The 22,885-nt window shown below is 40.7% G+C and overlaps 1 protein-coding gene across 3 annotated transcripts in view; it reads right to left on the bottom strand.

Annotated features, from left to right (window-relative positions):
• The window catches only part of plcb1l (phospholipase C beta 1-like), a 125,043-nt gene extending 103,705 nt beyond the window's left edge, over window positions 1-21,338 (bottom strand). For 2 of the 3 annotated variants that reach the window (XM_084954320.1, XM_084954319.1), the window contains exons 1-2: window positions 20,867-21,337; window positions 16,494-16,571 (exon numbers count right to left, since the gene is read on the bottom strand). In XM_084954320.1, coding sequence (XP_084810446.1) covers window positions 16,494-16,571; window positions 20,867-20,965 — 177 coding nt within the window. In that variant the 5' untranslated portion in view covers window positions 20,966-21,337. Of the gene's footprint in view, window positions 1-16,493; window positions 16,572-20,866 lie in introns of all 3 variants that reach the window. The other variant, XR_014802814.1, reaches the window with a different exon arrangement.
• Window positions 21,339-22,885: the final 1,547 nt, after the last annotated feature.

Genomic DNA, 22,885 nt, shown 5'->3' with positions numbered 1-22,885 from the left:
TTGAAAGGGCTCCCTGAGGAAAGCAGCCACCTGGCTTGGAACACTGATGGCAGTCATATCACAGCAGCAGGGGGGTTTTGAGTACTTTGCAGTATCAAAAAACAAGCTGCATGGATTGGATTGTCATGGCAACTGGGCTGGGTTAGTGTTTGAAGTGGAAGGAAGAGAAACACAGAAGAAAAAAGAAAGATAGAGAGAGAGAGAGTTAGTGTGTCTACAATTACAGGCCTCGCGAGTGTAAAATGTTGCTTCGTTAGAAGTAACAGTGTAACATCTAACCTATAGGTTCTCGGATGTGAGCGATTTAGCATAATTAAACCCATCATGGTCAGTTATTGAGAAATTTAAGTCGTCCCGTATCATTCTACACCAAACGAAAGGGGTCTAAAAGCTACTGCAGCCGACTGTAAGCTCTGACCACACGACATATAGAACAACATGCACGCCATGGTTCTCCATGCTTTTTATTGACCAGTCCCGCAAAAGTCAATGTCCATCTGTAATCTGATTACGAAACGCTCTACTACTGACAAATCTGAATTTATGCCAGTAACAGATAATCTATGCCCAAAGTTTCTCAGCTCACTCCCATTCAAATTAGTGACTACATCTTTTACCTATCTTGGCCTTAAGATCTCTAAAAATCCCAAACTCCTCAATAAATTGAATTTCTTGGAAATGCTGGACAAGCTCAAAGACGATATTAGAAAATGGAAACTGCTTCGTCTGTCTTTGATTGGTCGAATAAATGCAGTTAGAATTGTGTCTTTGCCACGATTTTTATATCTTTTTCAAAAGCTTCCTATTTATTTGCCACTTAATTTTTTTAAGCAGCTTGATTCATTGATTCTTTCATTAATTTGGGCAGGAAAACCCCCTTGGATATCCAAGGCTCATCTTCAAAAAAATACTTCCAGTGGGGGGTTGGGTTTTCCTGTCTTTAGACATTATTACTGGGCGGCAAATTCAAGAGCTCTATTGCACTGGCAGTGAGGTTCGCCTACTGATTATTGTTATGATAAGCTTCCGATCTAGCTCCAGGTAGAGGCAGCAACAGTATCTGAAGCCTCATTACCGGTCTTATTGCTTTCTAACACGGGTTCTTCTAATAATTCGATCAGTCGTAATTTTGTTGTTAAAAGTCAAATTACGAAATCTCTTAAACTACCTGACTTCTCAGTAAGAATGCCAATAATACATAACTACTTGTTTAAACCAGGTAAAATGGATAGGGTGTTTTTAGAATGGGGGGGAAATGGATTGAGGACTTATATATAGATGATAAATTTGTGTCTTTCCTTCAACTTCAACAAAAGTTTCAGTTACCTCAATTACATTTTTTTCTTTATCTTCAAATAAGGAATTTTGTTCAACGAAACTTTTCAGACTTTCCACTGAAGCCACTAAGTCATGCTTACTATAATTTGGAAAGCAGATTTTAAACATCTGATACCTCAGTTTGTCAAGTGCTTTACAATCCCAGTTGATTCTGATCGAATTAAGAATACATGGGCTGAAGACCTCGGTGTTCCTCTGTCTGAGGACCAATGGTCAAACTGTTTGTCCAATATTCAGAAAGGCTCAATAAACGCCAGATATAAACTAATCCAGTTTAAAGTCATTCACAGATTACATTTTTCTAAACTTAAACTTAACCGGATCTATAATTCTGTATCCCCCTTATGTGATAGATGTAATATCGGTGAAGGTTTCCTTGCACATCTATTTTGGCATTGCCCTGTCTTGAAAGCTTTTTGGAGCCAGATTTTTACGTGGTTTTCAAAGTACCGTTTGATGGTACACTGGCTATACTTGGATCATTTGCATCAATCGAATCTTTTTCCTTTTCACAAAAACAGATAATTACAATGGGTATGCTGGCTGCAAAGAAACTTATACAGTGGCGGTCTTCTTCGACCCCGTGTTTTAAAAGGTGGCTTAATGAGATGGTGTCTGTGGCCAGGGTGGAACAGATAAGATTTGATAGAAAGGGGAAACTGGTGAGTTTTTGTACGATTTGCAGCCATTTCTAGAATTCTTAAAAATTAACTGAACCTAATTCATGCCCCACACTCCGCGTGATTTTCTTATTTTATTTTATTTTACTCTTTATTTAGTTAAAATTGTTATAATTTTTTATTCCTCTTTTTTCTCCTTCTTTTTCTTTTTTTTCATGCTTATTAGTTCACAAATGCTAAATGTAGTAATTGTCCTCAATTGAATCTGTATAAGCATGCTGTGTTTAATTTAAAAGCAAGAAATAAAATAATAATAGAAACGCTCTACTGGGCTACTGTATGTAGAATCACTCACATCGATGTCCATTTAGCTAAAGGAGGAAAAAAAAATCTCTTTTATGCAAGTTGTACTCAACAGCATTTATCTCCATATTTGAGGGAACATAATTGCTTAGATATGGGTGGATCAGCTGAGTTAACACATTTACGTTTTCTTTTGTTCACCTGTTTTATTTCTAAGTAGGTCAAATTAAGAGAAAAAGAGCGACTCTACATAACATGCAGAACAATTACATCCAAGCACTCCTGCCCTGGATAAAAAAGCCCTGTATCATCTATGAATAAACAATAAGCCCATGCTTTACATGAGTAAAGGCTTTAGTATCCTTAACTCCCCCACAAAAAAACAAACAAACATGTGATATGTCATATACAGTGAGCAGCCTAGTCTCAAAGCAAAATGTATAATAGCTACATTAGTCCACAGTGACAAAGCCAGTACCACAAACCCTGCCTGTGTCATGTTTTTATGAGCCAAAATATATCCACTAGTTTTTTTTTAAAGTAAACCAGCTTGTGTAAAATTCATGTTTTGCACTTCGGACCAGCTACTACACACGTTTCTCTGAGACTTTCCTAAACAAAAATGATGAAGTTAAGCAGTCAGTGCATCCGTCTCTTAAAATATTTCCTAGCATTCTTTACACACCGACACATTCATCATTTTTTCAGTAGATAACTGAGTGCAACACCATGCACACCTTTCCCATTCCTCTGAAAGCCTGTGCTTTGAGTGTGACCAATCTTACACATTCAGACGAGGTCAGAATAATAATTGCTGGAACAATAAAAAACAACAATAACACAAAATGCAACAAATATAAAAATAATGATTAGAAATTATACACTGTATAATTACACTCTGTGTATAATTACACAGTCTAACTGTTTTTGCTGCCTTAATAAGAGGCAGAGAAACAAGGATAAATACAGTACGCAGTCATTTTTCTGACACTACATGCTTCTTTTTGACACTAGTGAACCACACAGGGACTTAACTGTCTGTGTACGGTGGCACTGCCAGGCTGGTGTGCATGAAAAAATAAAAATAAAAAAGCATAAACAAGCCGACACTGACTGATTCAGGAATCAACAGCTCAGTTCTGTCTCAGTCATGCAAATATCTAACTGACAGCTGCAACAGCAGTCTGGCCTCCGTTGCACATTTCAATCTATTCAAATTATGGCTACGTCAAAGTGACAACTCCAAACTCCTGCAAAAGATGCTGCCTGAGTGCCAATAAGCTACAGGGCTTATAGGTCCATGACGTTCCATTTTAAAAGTTCAAATGTTCAAGGTTCGTTCACTGCCTTTGGTAAAACAGCTCCCGTTTTGTTTTTGTTTTTTAGAAGGATCATGTAACTCGTATGTTATGTATAAATATTTGACTTTTATTCCTCTGGACACTAATGTGCATGAGAACAATCAATCTCCACAAGCAAAGGCACAGTTTTAAATAGTGGACAACTGTTGTTTTATAAAGACAAAAAGACATAGTTGTGAAATAATTTATTAGTGTGTCTAAGTAGTCACCAGAAGCAGTATAAGACAGAATGACAGAGTGACAGTGTAAATGACCACGGCAGACCCAGGTGCACGTTCAACATGCTTTGCATCCTTTTATTCACACACGGTTGCTGTCCACAATACACACAGAGCTGCAGTTCTCCCGCTGCCACCTCAACGTAACAACCACAACCACCCCAAACACATTTTAAGTCGGCGGGGAACGATTGCGGATGCCATGCAGGTGCGTCAGCCTTCCCGCCACAGACAGAAACTAAATTTAACAGAAACTAGCTTACACAGTAGCTGACTGTAGTCGATGGAGCAGCAATAGAGCCAATTCACCAGCATCGCTCCTTACCACACATCTCAGTGCTCTGCATCAAAATTACTTTTCTGACAGTGTTCAAGTGAGTGGATCAAGACAGCTAAACAGAAAGGTGGGGTAATTGTTTGAAAAAACTTCACCCAGAAACTTTTCATTCCCTCTTTCCTTCCCGCTCTGCTCCTCGACTTCTCTGGCTACACCTCCACCATACAAATGCTTAGCACGCGATCTCAGACTGCAGCGTGGACTGAACCAGATGAAAGGCCTGACCACAATAGAGATCAGTTTTGAATAAGTGACGCAGAAATAGGCCAGCATAAATGTTATAAATACCTGGACCCATGAGACAATGAATAGCTTAATCATCCTCTTCATCCTGCTGTCATGTTTCACACAGGCAGTCAAACTACTTTTGATTAGGCCAACATAAGATGTTATTCATCCATAACCAAGCACTTAGTCCAACAACAGAACGTTCTAATTTCTTATAATCTCATGATGCCATCCATGACTGACTTACTCAAATTAATTCCCCTAAAGCGATAGGCATGATATTAAAACGTCAGTATAAGGAACACAAGGTTATTGTGAAGGGATGTAAATATGCCAAAGTTTTACGAATGAAATCTCACTGCTACCGATTAAAAACATTTTATATTTTCAGAAAAGTTCCTCATGAAAAAAATGCAACGTTTAAGACAAGGACAAGGCGTTTAGAGGTACTTGAAAGATATAGAACAATATGTGGTAAAACTTGTGTATGAGCATGTTAAAGCTGGGTTAAGAAAACAGTTACCGCTCGCTGTACGCGTACACAATAACAAAAGCATGTGACTTTTTTCCCAAATAAAATAATGCACACTTCAATGACTGAATGTGCGCTAAATTTTATCAGGCCACCTCTTTCTATTTTCCATAACTGAATGTGCTAAAAATAGTTGCAGCCATTTGTAATGGTTTCCTGTCCTTGTGTGAACTAATGTGCTGTATTGCATCCTATTGTTAGTTTTTTGTTATTGCTGCCAGGGTCCTAGCCTCTATTATTTTGTTAATGTTCAGTAGTTCTTTTTCAGTTCATAATTGGAGAGTTGAGATCCCCAAATAAAACACATCTCTTTTCCTCCACTTCTCTGGCGAGTGTCTCAGTTTCGCATTCGCTGAAATTCTGGGGGTTTATGAAATTTGTTTGCCGTCGTCTTAACTACCACGTGTAATAGCCCGTGGCACAAACAGTGAGTTTATATGCAAATAACGAAATAAGACAGTGTTGACCAAGCGTGGCTTTATGATTCTAATGAAAAGAATGCATCTTCACATTTCTGTCTTTCTGCGTACACGTGGTTTTACTTGTGCATGCAGGGTTTTATGTATCAGGCACCTTGTTGAAGAAACAAAATAGATTTGTGATAATAAGCAACAGCTTCTGGCTGTGGCAAAAAACTCAGGTCGAGTCTTGAATCGAACTAATAACAATGACAGAATGCTAAAATTATGCCAGTGCTCGGAGGCATGGATGACTATGCTGAAGGAGACCTTACAGAAGGACAGCATTGGAAAAACTTCTCATGGAAAACAGCAAAGAAGAAAGAATAATCATCAAAAAAACATAATCATTTATACTTATTTATGGTATGATGCCACTACAAGTATTCCTGCTATCCAGAGTGTTAACATTCAATTGCTGCAGTATGATCATCAATTACAAGACATATTATTGGTTAAGCTTATCACCTCGCTGCAGGGTCTTAACTCCTCTTCTGAAATGCCCGGTCACCGCCGCTACAGTAAGACACCTCTGTTTCTATTACCCAGCAGACTGAGCCAAGGCACAGAGATTCACATTGAACAGATTTGGCACCAGGAGAACCTTTAATCAGACAAAAGCCTTTAAAATAGCTAAAAGTCTTCTCTCCGGATCCCTGCATCCAGGTTTCATGAACAAACTCTCGTTGTTCAGGAGAGGAAACGAACACAACAATGTCCCTCTTGTTCTTTCCTTTTTTTGGAGCGTGTGTTCGTATGTGTGCGCGCGTGTGTGTGTGTACCGGCCTGTTTGAGCATGTATTGTTAACCAAAGAAAAAGTTCTAATCACAATTCAAAGAGAGGAACAGGAATAAGTCAAGCACAAACAAAGCCTTATGAAGTCACCCAGGAACTGTTAATCCTTAATAGTTTGGCAAAGCTTTTCTTCGTTTAACACCTTTCTTTTTTTCTGCTTCTGAGTCTCAGCTCTGCTAAAGAGCACTCTGCAGTTGCCAAGTTCCAAGTGCCAACATCCAGGCCACTGTTTCTCTACAATTACAGTTCTGCCACTGCGAACCAGACAGATTGACAGTTTATATTTTCTTGTTTTTAGGGTGTGTGCTTCAAGCCAAGCTGTTGTCTGGGACACCTAGTAAAAATGTCAGAAAGAACAAAACCAAAAAAATATATATCCTAGATTTAACATTTTGTTTTAGGAGCATTTGCAGTTCCCAAGTATCATGACAGTGGGTGTCTGGTTTAACTGTTATAACACTGTAGTAACAGCAGTTCTTACCTGGAAACCAATAAATATACATATATATAAGAAAAAACAACTTACTGCCCAATATTGATAACTGCATTTGGTTGTAAGCTTCAGCCAAAGGTTCACCCTTTACGGGTTTTCTTTAAAGCAGTATCCCAATTCCTTATATGAGTCATTTTGTGGAGAAATCTGTCTGGGCAGTCATGAAAAAATAAGTAAATAAGAAACAACAGGGAACCTATACCTCAGTACATCAGTAAAGATTTGAACATATTATTTTTAAGTTTCCTGCTACCTATTGTTATCTGGTGTGAACAGTACATGCAGATATAGTGTTTCATTAGAGGATGAACGGCTAAGCTAATAGCTGGACAGAGCAAGACTGGTTAGCAAGCTGTATTGAATGACTTGCATATCCAAAACACAGATAACTGCTAATGAGTAACATACAAATAAATGAAATATCTGCTAGAATACAGGTTTTATAGATAAACTATTTGTACAATTAACCACATAGTAAGCTATACTACGAGTCGGAAATATGCTATATACCGTTGGTCAGATAGGCCATACTCAACGCTCTAACGACGAGCCATTAGCTACTGAAGTTTTGTGGACACATGGCCACTATCTGCGTGACGTCAACTTGTTCGCTGTTTTAGATGTGCGACAGTCATGTTGGCAATGCAGGATCAAGTCAATAAGGCACCAGTCACACAGCGCTAGAGACTGGTTTGCAACCATCTGACAACCCCCAGTCTTGAGGGAGAAAATTAGCATTCCCTGACCGGCTGCAAATTGTTGCTGGAGGTTGATGCCAGTCACTGGCAAAGAGATTGCTAAAGCCTGAGTCACGCAGCGCTAAGAGCAGTCAGTGATCACCCTGACAACGATCTGTTGCTAGGGAAAAATATGTATTTCCCAACTGGTTGTCAAAAACATTCCTATGATTCCTTTAGTCACTAGCATATTGCTGCGAAAGAGTTGATGTAAGCGATAGACTGGTCTACAAACTCTGTCTAGCTTTTGGAAATGACACCATTTACCTTCAACGTGAAAGTTGTGCCTTGATGGCTGTAGTGCTGAGGTACAACTTTTATTTTGAAACCAAACATTCTTTGTTTTCACATTGCGTCACATGTTTTAACGTTTTACTAAAAATGCCGGGCTAGCTGTCAGTGAGTATTTGCAGAAAACAAGAAAAACTACATGCCACCTTGGCAATCTGCAAGCAACCAAAGCAATCACCAGGAAGTTGTTGGTGCAGACATTTTTTTGCATCAGATTACAATCAGCAAGAGAAAAAAAAACACCAGGAAGCACTGCCAACGAGTCAGGCAATAACACATTTTTCCCCAGCAACCGGTGGTTGCATCACATCCAATATGGTGAACAACTCTTAAGTAATGTGGTCATGACATCACGTAAGAAACCTTACTAAAGACCTAAAGCCTTTTTTGGCATCGGGCAGTAAACACACTCTTATCTTCTGCAAAGTTAGGCATTTTGACATGGGAGTCTGAGCAGAGTGACTTATTTTCAGAGCCAGCCACTCGAGATAACTGCAGTTTTTGGCACGTTCAAATTGTCTTCATTTCTCAGCCCTGGAGGTTGCTGCTTGGTTTCAAGATGCACAATAAAAAAAATCCATGTGACATAAACAGTTTATTTTAGCATAGATAATGAATGTGTCACAACTGCAATCAGTAATGCTATGTTTGGCAATCATTTATCAACTCTGCAGCACACAATGTAGAAAAGAAGATAATGAAGTTATAACCATTACTTGTGGTTATAACCATGGTAACCTTCTCACTTCTCACTTATATTAAATGCATGTGTCGTGTGTCTTAAATGCTGCACATAAATTAAATGCAAGCCAACATCTGAAAAGGCAGACACGTCAAGAGAAATGGCAAATGCCATTTTATGTGAATACAGCAAAAGGCTGACACAAAGCCCAAATGGTGAAAAGCTCATCAGCTTTCACTGGGACGTCGCAGATTGATGCTGTCATATCCTGAAAAGACCATCGACAGGTCCTGCTCACAATTTAATAATTTTTCTGATGACCAAAAATTTATTAAGTAGATTAAAAACAACTGATACCACATAGCACAGCTAACATAGAGGGTGTGGATCATGATAATCACCGTCTTATAATTTCTCTTTTTCGCTCTGTCTCATCCTATAACTACAAGTGCAGATAAAACAAGTCCCCCATGTGCCATGCTACAACTTGGCAGGGGTCACAATTCACTTTGAGTAGATTGGCTGCAGATTTATGCCTCGTTCCTCACTCCTATAGTGCTGACGGAGGTGGAGGAGCAGCAGGCTCTGTAATCACCAAAAATTGCTGTGTTGGGAGAAACAGACACGTAAACTCTGCTCTGACAGAAGAGAAGGAACTGTGCGTACATTTCATATTTGGGCATCAAGTGTGCCCAGAAATACAAAACCAAAGGGTTTTTGTGTTGTTCTGGATTAGGTCAGTTCTAGGCTCATTCAGAAATGCCCCACACATTCCAGCTGACAACTGCGTGAGTCTGGTTTTGGCCCGAGGTGAACTGTCTTTCACCTTTGAACATCATTCAATGCCATATGCTAAGTGCTTGTCCAGTGAATGTCCTGAAATTGGCACACTGCTGAAACATAAATCTCCCGAGAGACAGCGTTTAACCTTTTTTTTTTTTTCATATAACCGCAGCCTGCTCAGGAGAGCGAATGAGAATGTGAGGGTGTCTACACACACACACACACACACACACACACACACACACGCACACGTACAGAAATGACTTTAGAGGACATTATGTGGACTTACATCCGTTTCCTGGAGGTTTACTTCAATTGTAAACAAAACCATTACATTAACCTAAGCCTCTTTATTCTCTAACCTTTAAACATGTGTTAACCTTGAAATTGTCTGATGTTTTGCATCACAGGGACTTGGTTTTTTTCTCCAAGATCTAACTCTGTAAACACATTTGTGTCTTCACAACATGAGTAACATCTGGACCACGCACACACACACACGTCTGGTTTGCTATCTTCGTCCCATTGAGCTAATGCTTTCCCTAGCTCAGCGGTCCCCAACCCCCGGGCCTCGGACCGGTACCGGTCCGTGAGTCATTTGGTACCGGGCCGCGAGAGTTGAGGCTCAGGTGTGAAATGTATGGTTTTCAGGGTTTTTATCAGTTTTCAGCGTTATTTTGTTATCGTTTTTATCGTTAACTCGGTTTTCCTGGGTCTTTTCACGTGTGTTATGAATAAATCTTCTTTTTTTCGGTACCGGTACTAGTTTTATTTTGTTGTATTTATCCGCGACACCTTAAAGGCCGGTCCGTGAAAATAATGTCGGGCATAAACCGGTCCGTGGCGCAAAAAAGGTTGGGGACCGCTGCCCTAGCTGCTTACCCTAACTCTAACCATCAAAAATGAATGCCTAACCCTCACCTTACCCTAAACCTAACCATAACCCAATTGTAACCCTGACACTAAAACTATATTTTGAGTGTGAAAAATGCCTTCAGTATAGTAAATTTCAGATTTTGGTCCCCACCAAGATAGTAAGAAGCCGTGTACACACACACACACACACACACACGAGGGAACAATTGTATCAGTTTCAAAGCAGCGACATTCTTCAGAATGTGAGCGCGGGCTGAAAGAGAATGTGACATTTCTAAGGTGTGTGCTGTCGCTTGGCAACCATGGCAACTAAAGCAAAAGGCTTTTTGCGTAGTTAATTTGAATGAGTCAGTCCACCTCTCCGTGCTGTGGGGCTCCTCCCCTAAAACATGATGAACCAACAAGTGCAAAAATCATTTTCAACCTTCTAAAAAAGAAAAAAGAAAAACACCTGTTCTTAGCTGGCCACCGCAGCTAGTGTGCACGTGTGCTTGTAAAGAAGACGGTGTGTTCCCCCCTCGCACAAGAGGAAATGCCTCTTTTAAGGAGGAGGATGGATTTCAACATCATGAGCAAGGAACCTGCATATACTCCTCAATATACTTTCTCATTGTTAAGCTTGCATAGGAATGAGGAACAAAGCACCTGTACGCTTTCTAAATTAAGAACTACTGGAAAGATGCCAACTCTTGAACAGTAACTGAGTTTTCCTGGCGTACACAGCGAATTTGCTGGTATATTTATGATGCTGCTGTTAATATATGTCTATATATGTATGGTTTTGTTGACACAAGGTAAATCATTGTTATTAATTTACATTAGGGTGACGAGTTTCATTTTACAGCTGATTCATACTAATGCTAGCACACGTGCTATCGATATGACTGACAATATCACGTCATCTTTATTATAATCCTCGTTCCCAAAATCTCTCTTTCTATCTGTGAATTTGTCTCTGCGTGTGTGCTCAAGACAGTGGATCTTTTGAGGTGAATGAGACAGAAACATAAAAAGCCAGCCAACTGGACTCTCAAGCAAACACATACAAACATGGGAGAGTTATTACTGCTGTAGTTTACATAGCAGTGCCCTGTTTAAAAATATGTCAGCGTGCAGAAATGGAAATGCTGCTCACACTGGATATAGTGTGCACCTGTTTCTATCTACAAGGAAGAGAAAAAAATCTACATCGGCTTTTGTAAACAACAAGAGAAGCATTGTTTAAGCTTTTATTTTGGTGTCCACTACAGGAAGAAGTGAAGCCACAAAAAAAATCTTAATAATTTTATCACTGGATACAGGATATCTTAGCTCATATCCTGAGCTGCTGTCAACTTCATTTCCCCAACACACCACATCAAGAACCAATAAAAGTTTCTTCTAACATTTCTTCCCCAGAAGTTGAAGCTGAGTGTATACTGTCAGCACAAGTTACTGTGACTACAACAAAGGCGTAAAGATGAAACCAGCAGAATCCTGAATGTGGAGCCTTGCGTCATCAACTCAAAGGTTAGCCAGAAAAAAAAGGCAAAAACATCAGACCTAAGCACATCTGACACTGAAGTGGAAGAGACAAACTCCGGGATTAACAGCACAGTCAAAAGTAAATATCAAGCCCCTACTGTGTCTTAAGTAAGCTTTTTTTCTGCTTAAAGAAGCAAATTTGAAATGGCAGCAAAGGTTAAGCTGCCACTACCAAAGACACCTTGCCTTCCTGCATGCTAACGGTTGCTTCCCTTATGTTTAACCATTTTATTCAGGTTCAGGGGGCTCGACCGGGAATCAAAATGTTGGCATTTGAGTTGTAAAGCATATGATGATGAAAAAAATTCAAGTTCAGTATATTCAACTTCATTTTTTGGGGGGGGGGAACAAGAAACATACAAAAAGTGCTTGTTGTGTTTGTCTGCATTTAGTTTTCAGTGTTTCTAACTTCACAGGAACAACTGAAACAGGGATACTGTGATATTCACCTCTAGAAGAATATTGGATTGGGACATAAACCTGTTCTCTTAACGCTGTTACCAACCAGTTGGTATTTGGTTGTGGGAGGCTGCTAGCTGTCTATGAAACTGATTACTAAAAACCTCAGATACTGGTTGGCAACCCCCTGACAACCGCAAGTCAGTAAGGAAAAATGTGCATTCCACAACTGCTTGATGAATGGTTGTTGGCAATCGCTCAGCGAAACTGACTGCAAAAAGGTATACGTTGCTGGACTGAAAGCCTCCATGTGATTACTTTGGTCACTAGAAAGTTGCCACTGTCCTCTATAGTTTGCGTGGAAGACGTCCACTCGCCATCTACTCTCTAAGTCAGGGGTGTCGAAGTCCAGACCTCGAGGGCTGGTTTCCTGCAGGTTTTAGATATCACCCTGGGTCAGCACACCTGAATCAAATGATGAGTTTTATTACCAGGCCTCTGAAGAACTTCAAGACATGTTGAGGAGGTCATTTAGCCATTTAAATCAGCTGTGTTGGATCAAGGACACATCTAAAACCTGCAGGACACCGGCCCTCGATGCCTGGAGTTCGACACCTGTGCTCTAAGTGAAACTGTAAAAAGCGACGCAAACTGGAAACGAAGATTCCTCCTTTCAAAGTAAAAGCTGTGACTTTTAAAAATGAAGCAACTTTTTAAAGTTTTGCTAGTTGGCAACTAGTAAGGTAGTAGTAGTGTTTGCAGACAAGTCAGCATCTTCCATGCAAATTGTAGGGGACCAAAGCAATGTCAAGGTTTTCACAGCCTGCTCACCAACTGGTTGGGAAATACAAATATTTGGCACACTGGGGGACGACCCCTCTCCCCAGAGGTTGCTGGAGGATTAACCACCGGTCTCTAATCTATGTGACTGAAGCCTAATGTAAATAAATGTCTCCAAAGTTGATTCAAATTAGCTGTAGGTTTATTTTCAATTTGTCTCAGGGGAAACTGTGACTCAACTTAACCTCCTGTCCACTAACACTATCATTGAAATGTATTATTATTTGTGTTAACTAAAAGAAAAAATATTTATCCTTAACAAGGAGGAAATACTCTAAATCTTATCTCCTTACTTTTGGCTAAATGTCTTTAGTGAATCTTGTAAGAAGCCAAAAGCAGCAGTTAACTGCAACTGTCACTGGCAATGCATGTTGAAAGTCAGCGCAGTAGGCACACCGAGTACAGTTCTGTTGTGCTTCTGAAGAATCCGAAGAATGCTTTTACTCTGCAGGCCATCAGACTGAGTCTCTCACAAACACACACACACACACACACACACACACACACACACACACACACACACACACACACACACATATAACAAGTAGACGGAGCATCATAGCTTGTTTAAATTGGTCTGTTCAACAGATGTGCAATACAGTCGTGAATAAATGTTAGCAAAAGCACCAAGGTATCTTTATAAACATGAGAAGGCACACTTCTGCCTTGACAGGGGCACACAGGAATACAGCGGGTGCCTTTCTTTATGCCCTAATAGAGTTTTGTCTGGGCTGTGCTTGGCATCAATTTGAGTTATTATGTGTGCGGCAGGACTGTTCTCAACGCTGGGAGACAGAGCAGACACCCACACGCATAAACACACAATCACAAGAGCCTCATCAGTCAAAATCCTTGCCTTATGACAGAGGCACAGGAAACAATGATGAATTGATGTCAACGAGCTTCTCTCAGTTCTTTTAGTGGAGAATCACACTCAGTGCTGGTTATCTCTGACCGCAAATTCCCACTTTTAACACGCACCCACAACATAAAATGCGGTAGACAAAAGTGGTCTTCTTTTCTTTCCTCATTGAGTGTTCGGTAAAACTGTAGCAGAACTAAAGACTTTATCTCGTTTCCCACTTATACTGGATTCATTTACAATAGGCTACCAATATACTGGGATCCTTTCTCTGTTCCAAAAACAGCAGGACAGGTACAATCATGGATTACGTGTGGATGTGTGTTTGTGTTCAGAGGTAAGTGTACAGAGGGGAAATTTCATGCTTGTGTTCAAGTCCTTGTGCTCAGCAGCTGTACATTCAAATAAACAGAACAAACTGTTAAACCTTCAGCAGATTCTGCACATGCTCTCAAGGTTAAACTGGGAGGAAGTGCTTAATAAGATCACTGAACGTGATAGTGTTTCTTATCTTACGTTTCGCTACCTTGTTCCTGGTTATTATGAAACATTTAGCTACAACTGGAATGTTGGAAAAACACAATGCACTACGCAATATTCTCACAGGTGTCGGTTGCAGCACTGCAGGTGTGCCAGTTTAGATTTCTGTCTCCTTTTCAAGAAAGTTCTTCAAATGAAACTGGACCAGAACACCCTCAAATCCTTTTTTAAGGAATCTAACTGGAAGCTAACTGAAAGAACTTAAAAATCATGCTTGAATGGCTCGGAAAGAGCAAAACAAACAAACAAACAAGATAAAAAAAAAATCATCACAATGCTGGAAAAAGACCATCTAAGTCTAAGCCTAACCGTGCTCTGCTGCAGGCCTTTCAGCTAAGGAAGCGATTTCTGAGCGCCTAAATGCTTCCTAGAGCGCCTGTGATCTCTCGATAATAATCCTAGGTGTACCCTGATAATTACAAAGGGAATGCCGAATGTGGTTGCCACGAATTCTAACGGTGCTGCTATGGTAATAAGTACTGGATTGTTGAATGGCAGTACTTAATGGAAAAGGTCAGTGTTTTCAAAGAACTGTCTTAAATGCCTCTGAAGTGGTAATAGAGCAGGTTTTCAAGCCTGAGCCACTGTCACTATTCAATTCAATTCAGTTTTATTTATACAGCACCAAATCAACAACAGTTGCCTCAAGGTGCTTTATGTTGTAAGGCAGACCTTACAATAATACAAACAGAGAAAAACCCAACAATCATGAGCAAGCACTTTGGCAACAGTGGGAAGGAAAAACTCCCTTTTAACAGGAAGAAACCTCCGGCAGAACCAGGCAGACTCGATACATAACTCCAAATGTTTAGGGAGCCCTTCACTGACAGCTGACAAGTATCATGAGGAGAGATTATATCTTATGCAGTTTTTAAACACAGTGTCTATTTTAGTTTGTTTCTGTGGACACACACTCAGTCGACTGTCCCTTTTTCTGAATTGTGCTCATAGTCATGCCAAACAAAACGAGACAGCAGCGACGTCGTCAGTTTTTGTCTCTTGTCAGTCATTTGGATTTTACGACATAAACGACACAACAGATTCTCACACTTGGTCTGGCTTTTACTTCCTTCGCTGCTCACTGATGGTTAGTGTCCACAGAGGTGTGTTTTTAATGCTTGTTGCTGAGCTACAGTATTCAAAAGCTGACAGCTAAGCATTGCCACAACTTTAAGTTCTCTCTGCTCTCAGAAACTGTCACTGGGGCTCGTTTGCTAACTTTCTATAACATTGAAATGTTTTTGAAAGCAACAGATGCAAGTGACACAACGGTTCGCTTTGTTGGGGAGTTTCCAGGCGTGCCGAGCCATGCTGGATGCTGCCGATTTGCATAAACTAGCCTAAACTTCAAATTTATGCAAATAAACAGCAGCAAACTAAACACCCCATTTCTCATAATGAAATGTGACAGTACTAGAAAGTGCTGCACCGACACCTACGAAGACGACGAGTAAAAAATGTGAAAAAAAAAAGTTGGTGCCATGAAAGCTTTCAGTTTGACAATGCTGCTGTACTGTCAGTGAAATGGAGAATACAGACAAAAAAGCTCTGTGAGAATATGCTGGGAAAACAGTAAGTTTATATCTGCCTGTCATAAGATATATAACAATTTACTGTGCTGGCCAATCAGTTATGTACAGACGGTCCAGGTAGGTCCTGTATCGTGTACAAACAACCCAGTATCATGACAAAACTCATAACAGGTGGTCCACCGTGTCCATTTCACGTTCTGGAGAGGCAAAACGCAGAAGCTGTTCCTGCATGCAGAAACTGCATTATCAGTAGGGGGAGATATATTTAAAGCCACAAAGCCGGTAGTGAGCATAAAATGTATTAAGAACATTGCAGGGTCCTTTATTGGCAGAAATGATTAAGTTAGGTGGCTAATATGTATATAAATGTAAATGTTTTAATAGTGTCTGTTTAAACACTTTCCTGTGACTATTTTCCTGTTGGCTTGAAATAAAATATCTCCCTGCTGTTACTGCAGTTTGCGGCAACTTGTACATTACTTGTACGTTTCAGGTTTTGGAGAGGCAACGCGTGAAATGGACATTGGCCTGTCTATTATATATCAGGCTGGTACAAAGCACTGTGCAGATGTCAAAGCAGAGATGAGGGAAACTGTTGGTGCTGCTCTGATAAGCTTTAAATTTGGCCCCACGAATCTGAATTTTATCATCAAATGAAATTCAGATGACAATGAAAGGGGCTTTAAACATCTTAACGGCTTGAAGGCTTCAAACCATTTGGCCTTCCTGCCGTGGTGTCTCACCTTGCTCTGGTCAGTCCAATACAGGAAGTAACCTTTGGGGTCAACTGTCAGAGTCACCGGGGTCACAGTGGTTGAATCCTGTCGTGAAGAAGAAAAGACACGCGTCTGTTTAAATCTGTAAATCAACATCTGAATTTCAACATGAGTGAATACCTCACTGCAGAAAATTCTCTGAGGGAACCAAGATCAAAGCATAGTTTGTTTTATCCACTCGCATACCAGAATTTGAAATGACATCAAAAGTGCTGTTTATGTTGTAAACATGCACTCAATCCTTTCCTTTTAGGGTACTTTCCACACCACGACCTGGCATCACCGCAAAATGACCAAGCAGCCTGTGGTGTGCGTGTGTGTTTGCAGTGACTGCAATCACGAAGTGCAGGTTGATTTGGAGTTGATGTTTCAATTTTCCCCTCTTGTAATGGACAAATGCTTTCCCACAGTTACATACAGTCTCTCTCTCTCCCACATACACACACACACACACACACACACACACACACACACACACACAGTTTGACCCTGAGGCATACATGGCAACACCAGATATTATTGGATGCTTCTATAAAAAGAAAGAAAGAGCCATTGCCTTTTTTCTGTGTCCACAGTGGCTGTGGCTCAGCTGAACAGTAGCATATTGTCCTCTTCAATCAGCCATGGCTGCAAGATCAGAGAGATGAGGACCGCATTTGCTGCACAGAGCAAGAAAATCTTCAAAGTGTCTTCATGAGGATTCTAATGATGTCCCTATCAGAGCATTTGGAGACAGAGCTAATGGTCTGCATCTGCTCCACACTTGTCTTATTTGGGTGCGACCTTATGCGACTTGCAGCGTAGGATACTGGGAAAGGGTTGGGCTGGTAGACAGCAAAGGAGCCTATGCTGTAATGTATTTAACCATTATGAGTCATTTCATACTGTCTAAATGTCACAATCATGGTTTATCCAATATAGGCCAACAGTGAAAATACAGGAGGAACAGAGGAGGGGAAAACGGGGAAAGACGAAAGAAGGGAAGTGAGCTGAAAGTAAATGAGCGGCTCGTTCGGTTTTGGAAACAGTTAGGCATCAGAGGCATTTGCTACGGTGACGTTTCCTATGGCAACCCACCATTCCCATGAAATCTATTAGAGACTCAAGAGGAATCGTTTTGGTTCTGTTCACATGATTGCACAATCTTTGCAAGCTTGATTGAATGACAAAAGATGCGGTTCATGTCAACGAATGCATGCCGCATACACACACACACACACACACAGTTTATAGCTTAAAGGAAAGGGAAAAGCATCATATTTGCAGTTCTTAGATATAGCATTTCAGACCAAATCTGGCTCATATCTCATGATCTTTGCTCAGCTCACCATCCACAGTCCAATTTTTCCAATTTTTCCAATTTAGTTTTTACAGATAAATATCTTTAGAAAAATTCAAGAAAATTATAGCGAGCTAGATCAAAGAATATTTAGCAAGTCATTTATATTTCCAGTAAACCAAGTCAAGAAGTCATTCGGGGGATAAGATGCGATGCAAGTGATGGATTGTCTGTCATGTCTGAGAAAAGAAGAAGGCTCGAGAGCACTGGGAAACTGCCTAATGATGTGAGAGCAGTCATTTTCACCAGCTTCTTTCTTAATGTCCTAGCTCTCCATGGCCACCACTGCAAACACATTAAGCCATTATGGACTCTTAGCAAAGATTTTCTCATGGGTTTTCACATTTACGCAGAAACAAGAAGTACTTAAAGCTGGGATTTAACTTCAGAGTGACTATCGGCAGAATAGTACTCGCCAATGTTTTTTTTGTTTTTTTTTTATTGTCATTGGACTATTTTAAGGGATTTGTCTTTAATGGCACAACATTAGGCAGCAGAGTGGCCTGCTTTCTGCTGAATTAAGATGAGATTAGTGACTGACTTGCGAAAGTACAAACACCCTGAAGGAACTGATCCCAGGCAGGAGACACTTCCATTATTTTTAGTGAAGAGTCTGTACCATTAGCATTGCCGCCTGAGGGGGTGTGTTAGAGGGGAGTTTTGAGCTCAGCATATTTCTGTTCTGTATGCTAATCACATATTCTACTACTTTTAAGGGATTTTCTGCTCCCCTGAGGAGCCTGATAATATCTTATTCAATGCACAACCGACCAGAGGGGTTGATATAAGTATAACCTCATAAAAGTCTCTGTTTACACAGACCAAGCATCGTCTTTCACAAATTTGACACCGTGCCCAGGTGTACAGTAAATGATCCTTATAACATGAAGTGTCTATGTGCTGGAGAATCTGAATGGCTCCCTGTGCCTCAACAGAAAGCAGTCATTAATGCTAAATGTGCCATCTAAACTGACAAATAATAACACATCCAGGCAATATTTTACCTGTACCCACGGATTTCATGAGCCACAGAAGCAGCCAGCTGTCGACAAGTGGCAGCAACAAAAATACAAGATGTCTGCGCACGTCTATAGGAGGGAGGTTGGGGAGGTCTGAGGCCTTTGAGGCTTTGGAGAGCTTCTCTGATTGCTTTTCTGCTCCTTTACAACCACCTGCAAGCATCCTGGGCTGGAGTCTGCAGTCACTCTGCTGCTCAAAACTCATGGCTGCTGGCTACGCAGCACAGAACTTTACACTGTTTTTTGCCCAACTCCCCAGGTGAGTTTAAGCATTTTGGAATATATGTGTGACTGCAACTGAGAGAACAAGAAATCTTCACCAGAGTAAAGCCATAAATTAAAGAACATACATATAATTTTTCATTTACTGCCCGTACGATTTCCTGCTGAAAGATGTTCAACTCAACACCCAAAGCAATAAAAAAGAAGAAAATGATTTAATTCAATCTTTCTCCAGTGAAAATTTATTAGCGTTGCTCTCTCAGGTTGGCTGTTTATCCTCTGTGATTCTTTCCATGAAATGATACAGAGAGGAAAGAGGAAGGAAGGAGTGCATGGGAAAGGAACCAGAGAAAGTACCTGTGAGTATGCCTGTGTTTGAGGTCATATGTTTTTGCAAGGAAAGGCCTGGTGGACATTTGGGTCTGACGATAGTCCTGAATGTACATGCTAAAAGTACACAAACACAGCTGTGAAAGGGGAAACTGAGTCGCATCTAATGAGCTGAAGGAATGGGCGCTCATTAGTAGTTACTAGTTAAGGAAACTTTCTTATTTAAGCTTAAGATTGATGATTGACAGAATGGTGGACTTGCAAGTGTGCATAATTTCCTCTCTGCAGTCTGTACTGACCGCATTCACACTTCCATAACACTGCAAGACTAATGCCATCTGTGCTGCACTTGGCTCACCTGAGCTGAGTGATTCTGAACATGTATTTGAGAGGATGATCTTAGAAAGAGTGTATCTTAGTAACCGATTCCTCACTGTCTACAGTATTAGAAAAGTCAAGGCACTGTAAAAATGAGTTACAGGTGGGCTAAGTCCTCAGCATTTTCACAGAGCGGTTTAAAATTAACAGATTTCAGAGAACGAAAGTAATGGGAACTGTGACAAAATTCAGATATTCACTCATAAACCAGAGTAACAAGTGGATATTCAAATGGCATGGGGTGTGAAAACAGCTATTCCAGCTCTTTCTGAATGCAGCTGCTGTAAAAACTAAGGTACAGAAGATGCAAATAACCATCAAGCCATGTTAAACTCAGTTCAGAGCACAGTTCAGTTGTGAACTTGCCACAAGATTATTAGAGGGAGTGTTGATTTGTGTTGATTTATTGCCTGGGAAAGCAATGTGCCACATAGTGTGGCCATAGCCTCTGTTGCTAAAAGGCTATTACTATTATGTTTTGCTCAAGAGCAGTGTGAAATCAATTCAATCAAGGTCATTTTACTACAGCTGGACCGACATTTTATATAGAGATGCTACCAAAATAAAAATTCCCAAAATATTTTTCTTTTTTTTAATGACCAACTGTTGTGCTTAGATTTGCATGTTGAATGTCAGTGCACTAATTAATTGTGGTTAATTGATAAAAACGTTTCTAACGCAGGGGGGTTAGTGTTTGATTAGATGAGGGTGCGCACATTCTCACACACAAGCAGCGGTACACGCGTGCACCCACTGGCGCGCACAAATACAAATACTGTACATTGGATAATGTAAAGAAAGCACATGTCAGTAGACACTGTAGCTGTAGCATTTCTTTCAACCACTAACCAGGAAGTCAAACGCAATTAGCTTCTTGTCCGTGCGGTTTCCACTTACAATTAAATCTATCGGCTACTGTTGCACGAGTAGCCTATAGATTGTGTAATACACAGACTGTGTACATGCAAAACGCGTGCAGAAAATGATCTGACAGTGAAAACTGGGGAGGAAAAAAAAGACATTCATCGCTGGCCTGTCTGGCCACTACTTACATCATCCCATTTCATAAATTTGTTGCCCTTTCTTAGGCTCTCGGGTACGGACACTGGCTTGAGCTGCAGCGCATGAACTCCCGGCTGTGCCCCAGCCATTGGCTCATCTACTCTTCTCAACGCACAAGCTCGGGTGGAAATGAGTCACTTCACTCTCCTCTACTCTTGTGTCTCTTCCTCTCCTTTGTAATTTTCTTAAAAGCAGCCTGACGGAAGCCCACTACTGATGCCAGTATGTCATGCCCGCAATGACGGCGACGGTGGCGCGTCTCGGCTTTGGAGAGCTGCGGAGGCGGACGCAGGCGTAGCGGACCCGGGCAACTCACTGACTGACTGACTGACTGAGAGACATGCAGCTGAAGACGAGGAGAGAGAGACAGACAGAGAAAGAGAGGGACAGTGAGAGAGGGGGGGGGGAAAGAGTGAGAGTGGTGGAGAAGGAGGGGGGATCTGAACGAGTTACATGTCTGATGTCAAATTGTACAAGTCAATGCAGGGACAGGATCGATGCTTTAAGTGATCTAGCGCCTCCGTGCGTTGGTGGCAATGCGATGGGCATTTAGTGGCCCCCAAGATGGAAACAAATTAAAAGCTGAAAAAATGAGGGAATCGTTAAATCCTGATTTTTGATGATGAACATTCAAGCAAGAGAGAAAAATCTAGGAACAAATCCTTTTTTCTGATGTTCCTATCAGCTGGAATCGCCACATATAGTCATGTGAAAAAGCTTTTAACAAGTCTTACTGCAGTCCTCGGAAAAACTAAGTACACCCTGTAATTCAACAGAACCACATGTATCACTTGAAGTAATCCTTTTGTGTTGGGCCCTATCAGTTTCTCACATTGCTGTGGAGGAAGTTTTAAATTCAGATTTATTTTATTTTATTTATATAGCGCCAAATCACATCAACAGTTGCCTCAAGGCACTTTTACCTACTACTCTTTACAACCTTGCTTCATTTCACTGAGGTTTGCAGGCATTTGCAGCTCTCTTAAGGTCCCACCACAGTATTTCAGTCAGGTTGAAGTCTGTATTTTAACTGGGTCATTGCAACACCTTGACTTTGTTTTTTCAACCATTCTGTTGCATTCTGTTCTGGTCATTGCTCTGCTGCATGACCAAATTTCTGCCAAGTCAGTCAGACAGATGGCCTCATCTTTGACTCTAGAATATGGTACACAGAGGAGTTCACGGTCGACTTCATGACTGCAAGGTGCCCAAAGCCTGTGGCTGCAAAACAAGCCCAAATCAACACACCTTCACTGGAAAGTTGGTACAAGGTGTTTGTGCTGATATGCTGTATTTATGCTGCACTTTATGACCAAATAGCTCCACTTTGATCTTATCTGTCTGAAGGACATTGTTCCAGAAGTCTTGTGGTTTCAGATGCAACTTAGCAAACCTACGACGTGCAGTCATGTTCTTTTTAGAGAAAAGCCTTCTTCTAGCATTTGCAGAAAAGCCATACTTGTTCAGTCTTTTTCTAATTGTCATCAACTTTAACATCTAACATGCTAACTGTGGCCTGTAGAGTGTGAGATTTAGCTGTTGGGTGTTTTACAATTTCTTTTTTATCACAGTATTACCAAACACTTGAATGCTCTATATCCGCAAACTGCAAAAAAAATATAATTTTTTTTTAATAGAGGTGCTAATAGTTTCTGATGATAAATTGCAAATTAAACCTTATTTCTATGTGGATCGTCAGGACCACATTCACCCAGGGTGGGCCTTAGCTTGGATGAATATTAATCTGGTGCTGGGTTATTGATGCTGCCACGATCAGAGCCTCTGTACTATGGTACTGGCTAGACTTTTCCAGCTACTCACAGGGTTCAATGTCAGTCACTTGCTCTATTTGCTAATATTACATCCCATGGATGGGCTTGGTCCTCCACAACATTTCCTCTTCTTTCTAATCTCTTTCATTCTGCTGCTGCACAGCGCTCTGTTGTAGCAGTTCATCCTGAGAGGCCAACCTGATGTATTCATAGATTCTTTTGTTTCAGAGTGGCACT

Source organism: Perissodus microlepis, chromosome 15 (assembly GCF_051167445.1).
Source record: "Perissodus microlepis isolate ML-2025 ecotype Zambia chromosome 15, ASM5116744v1, whole genome shotgun sequence".
Classification (NCBI taxonomy): Eukaryota; Metazoa; Chordata; class Actinopteri; order Cichliformes; family Cichlidae; genus Perissodus; species Perissodus microlepis.
This window is presented reverse-complemented; position numbering and strand designations above follow the sequence as displayed.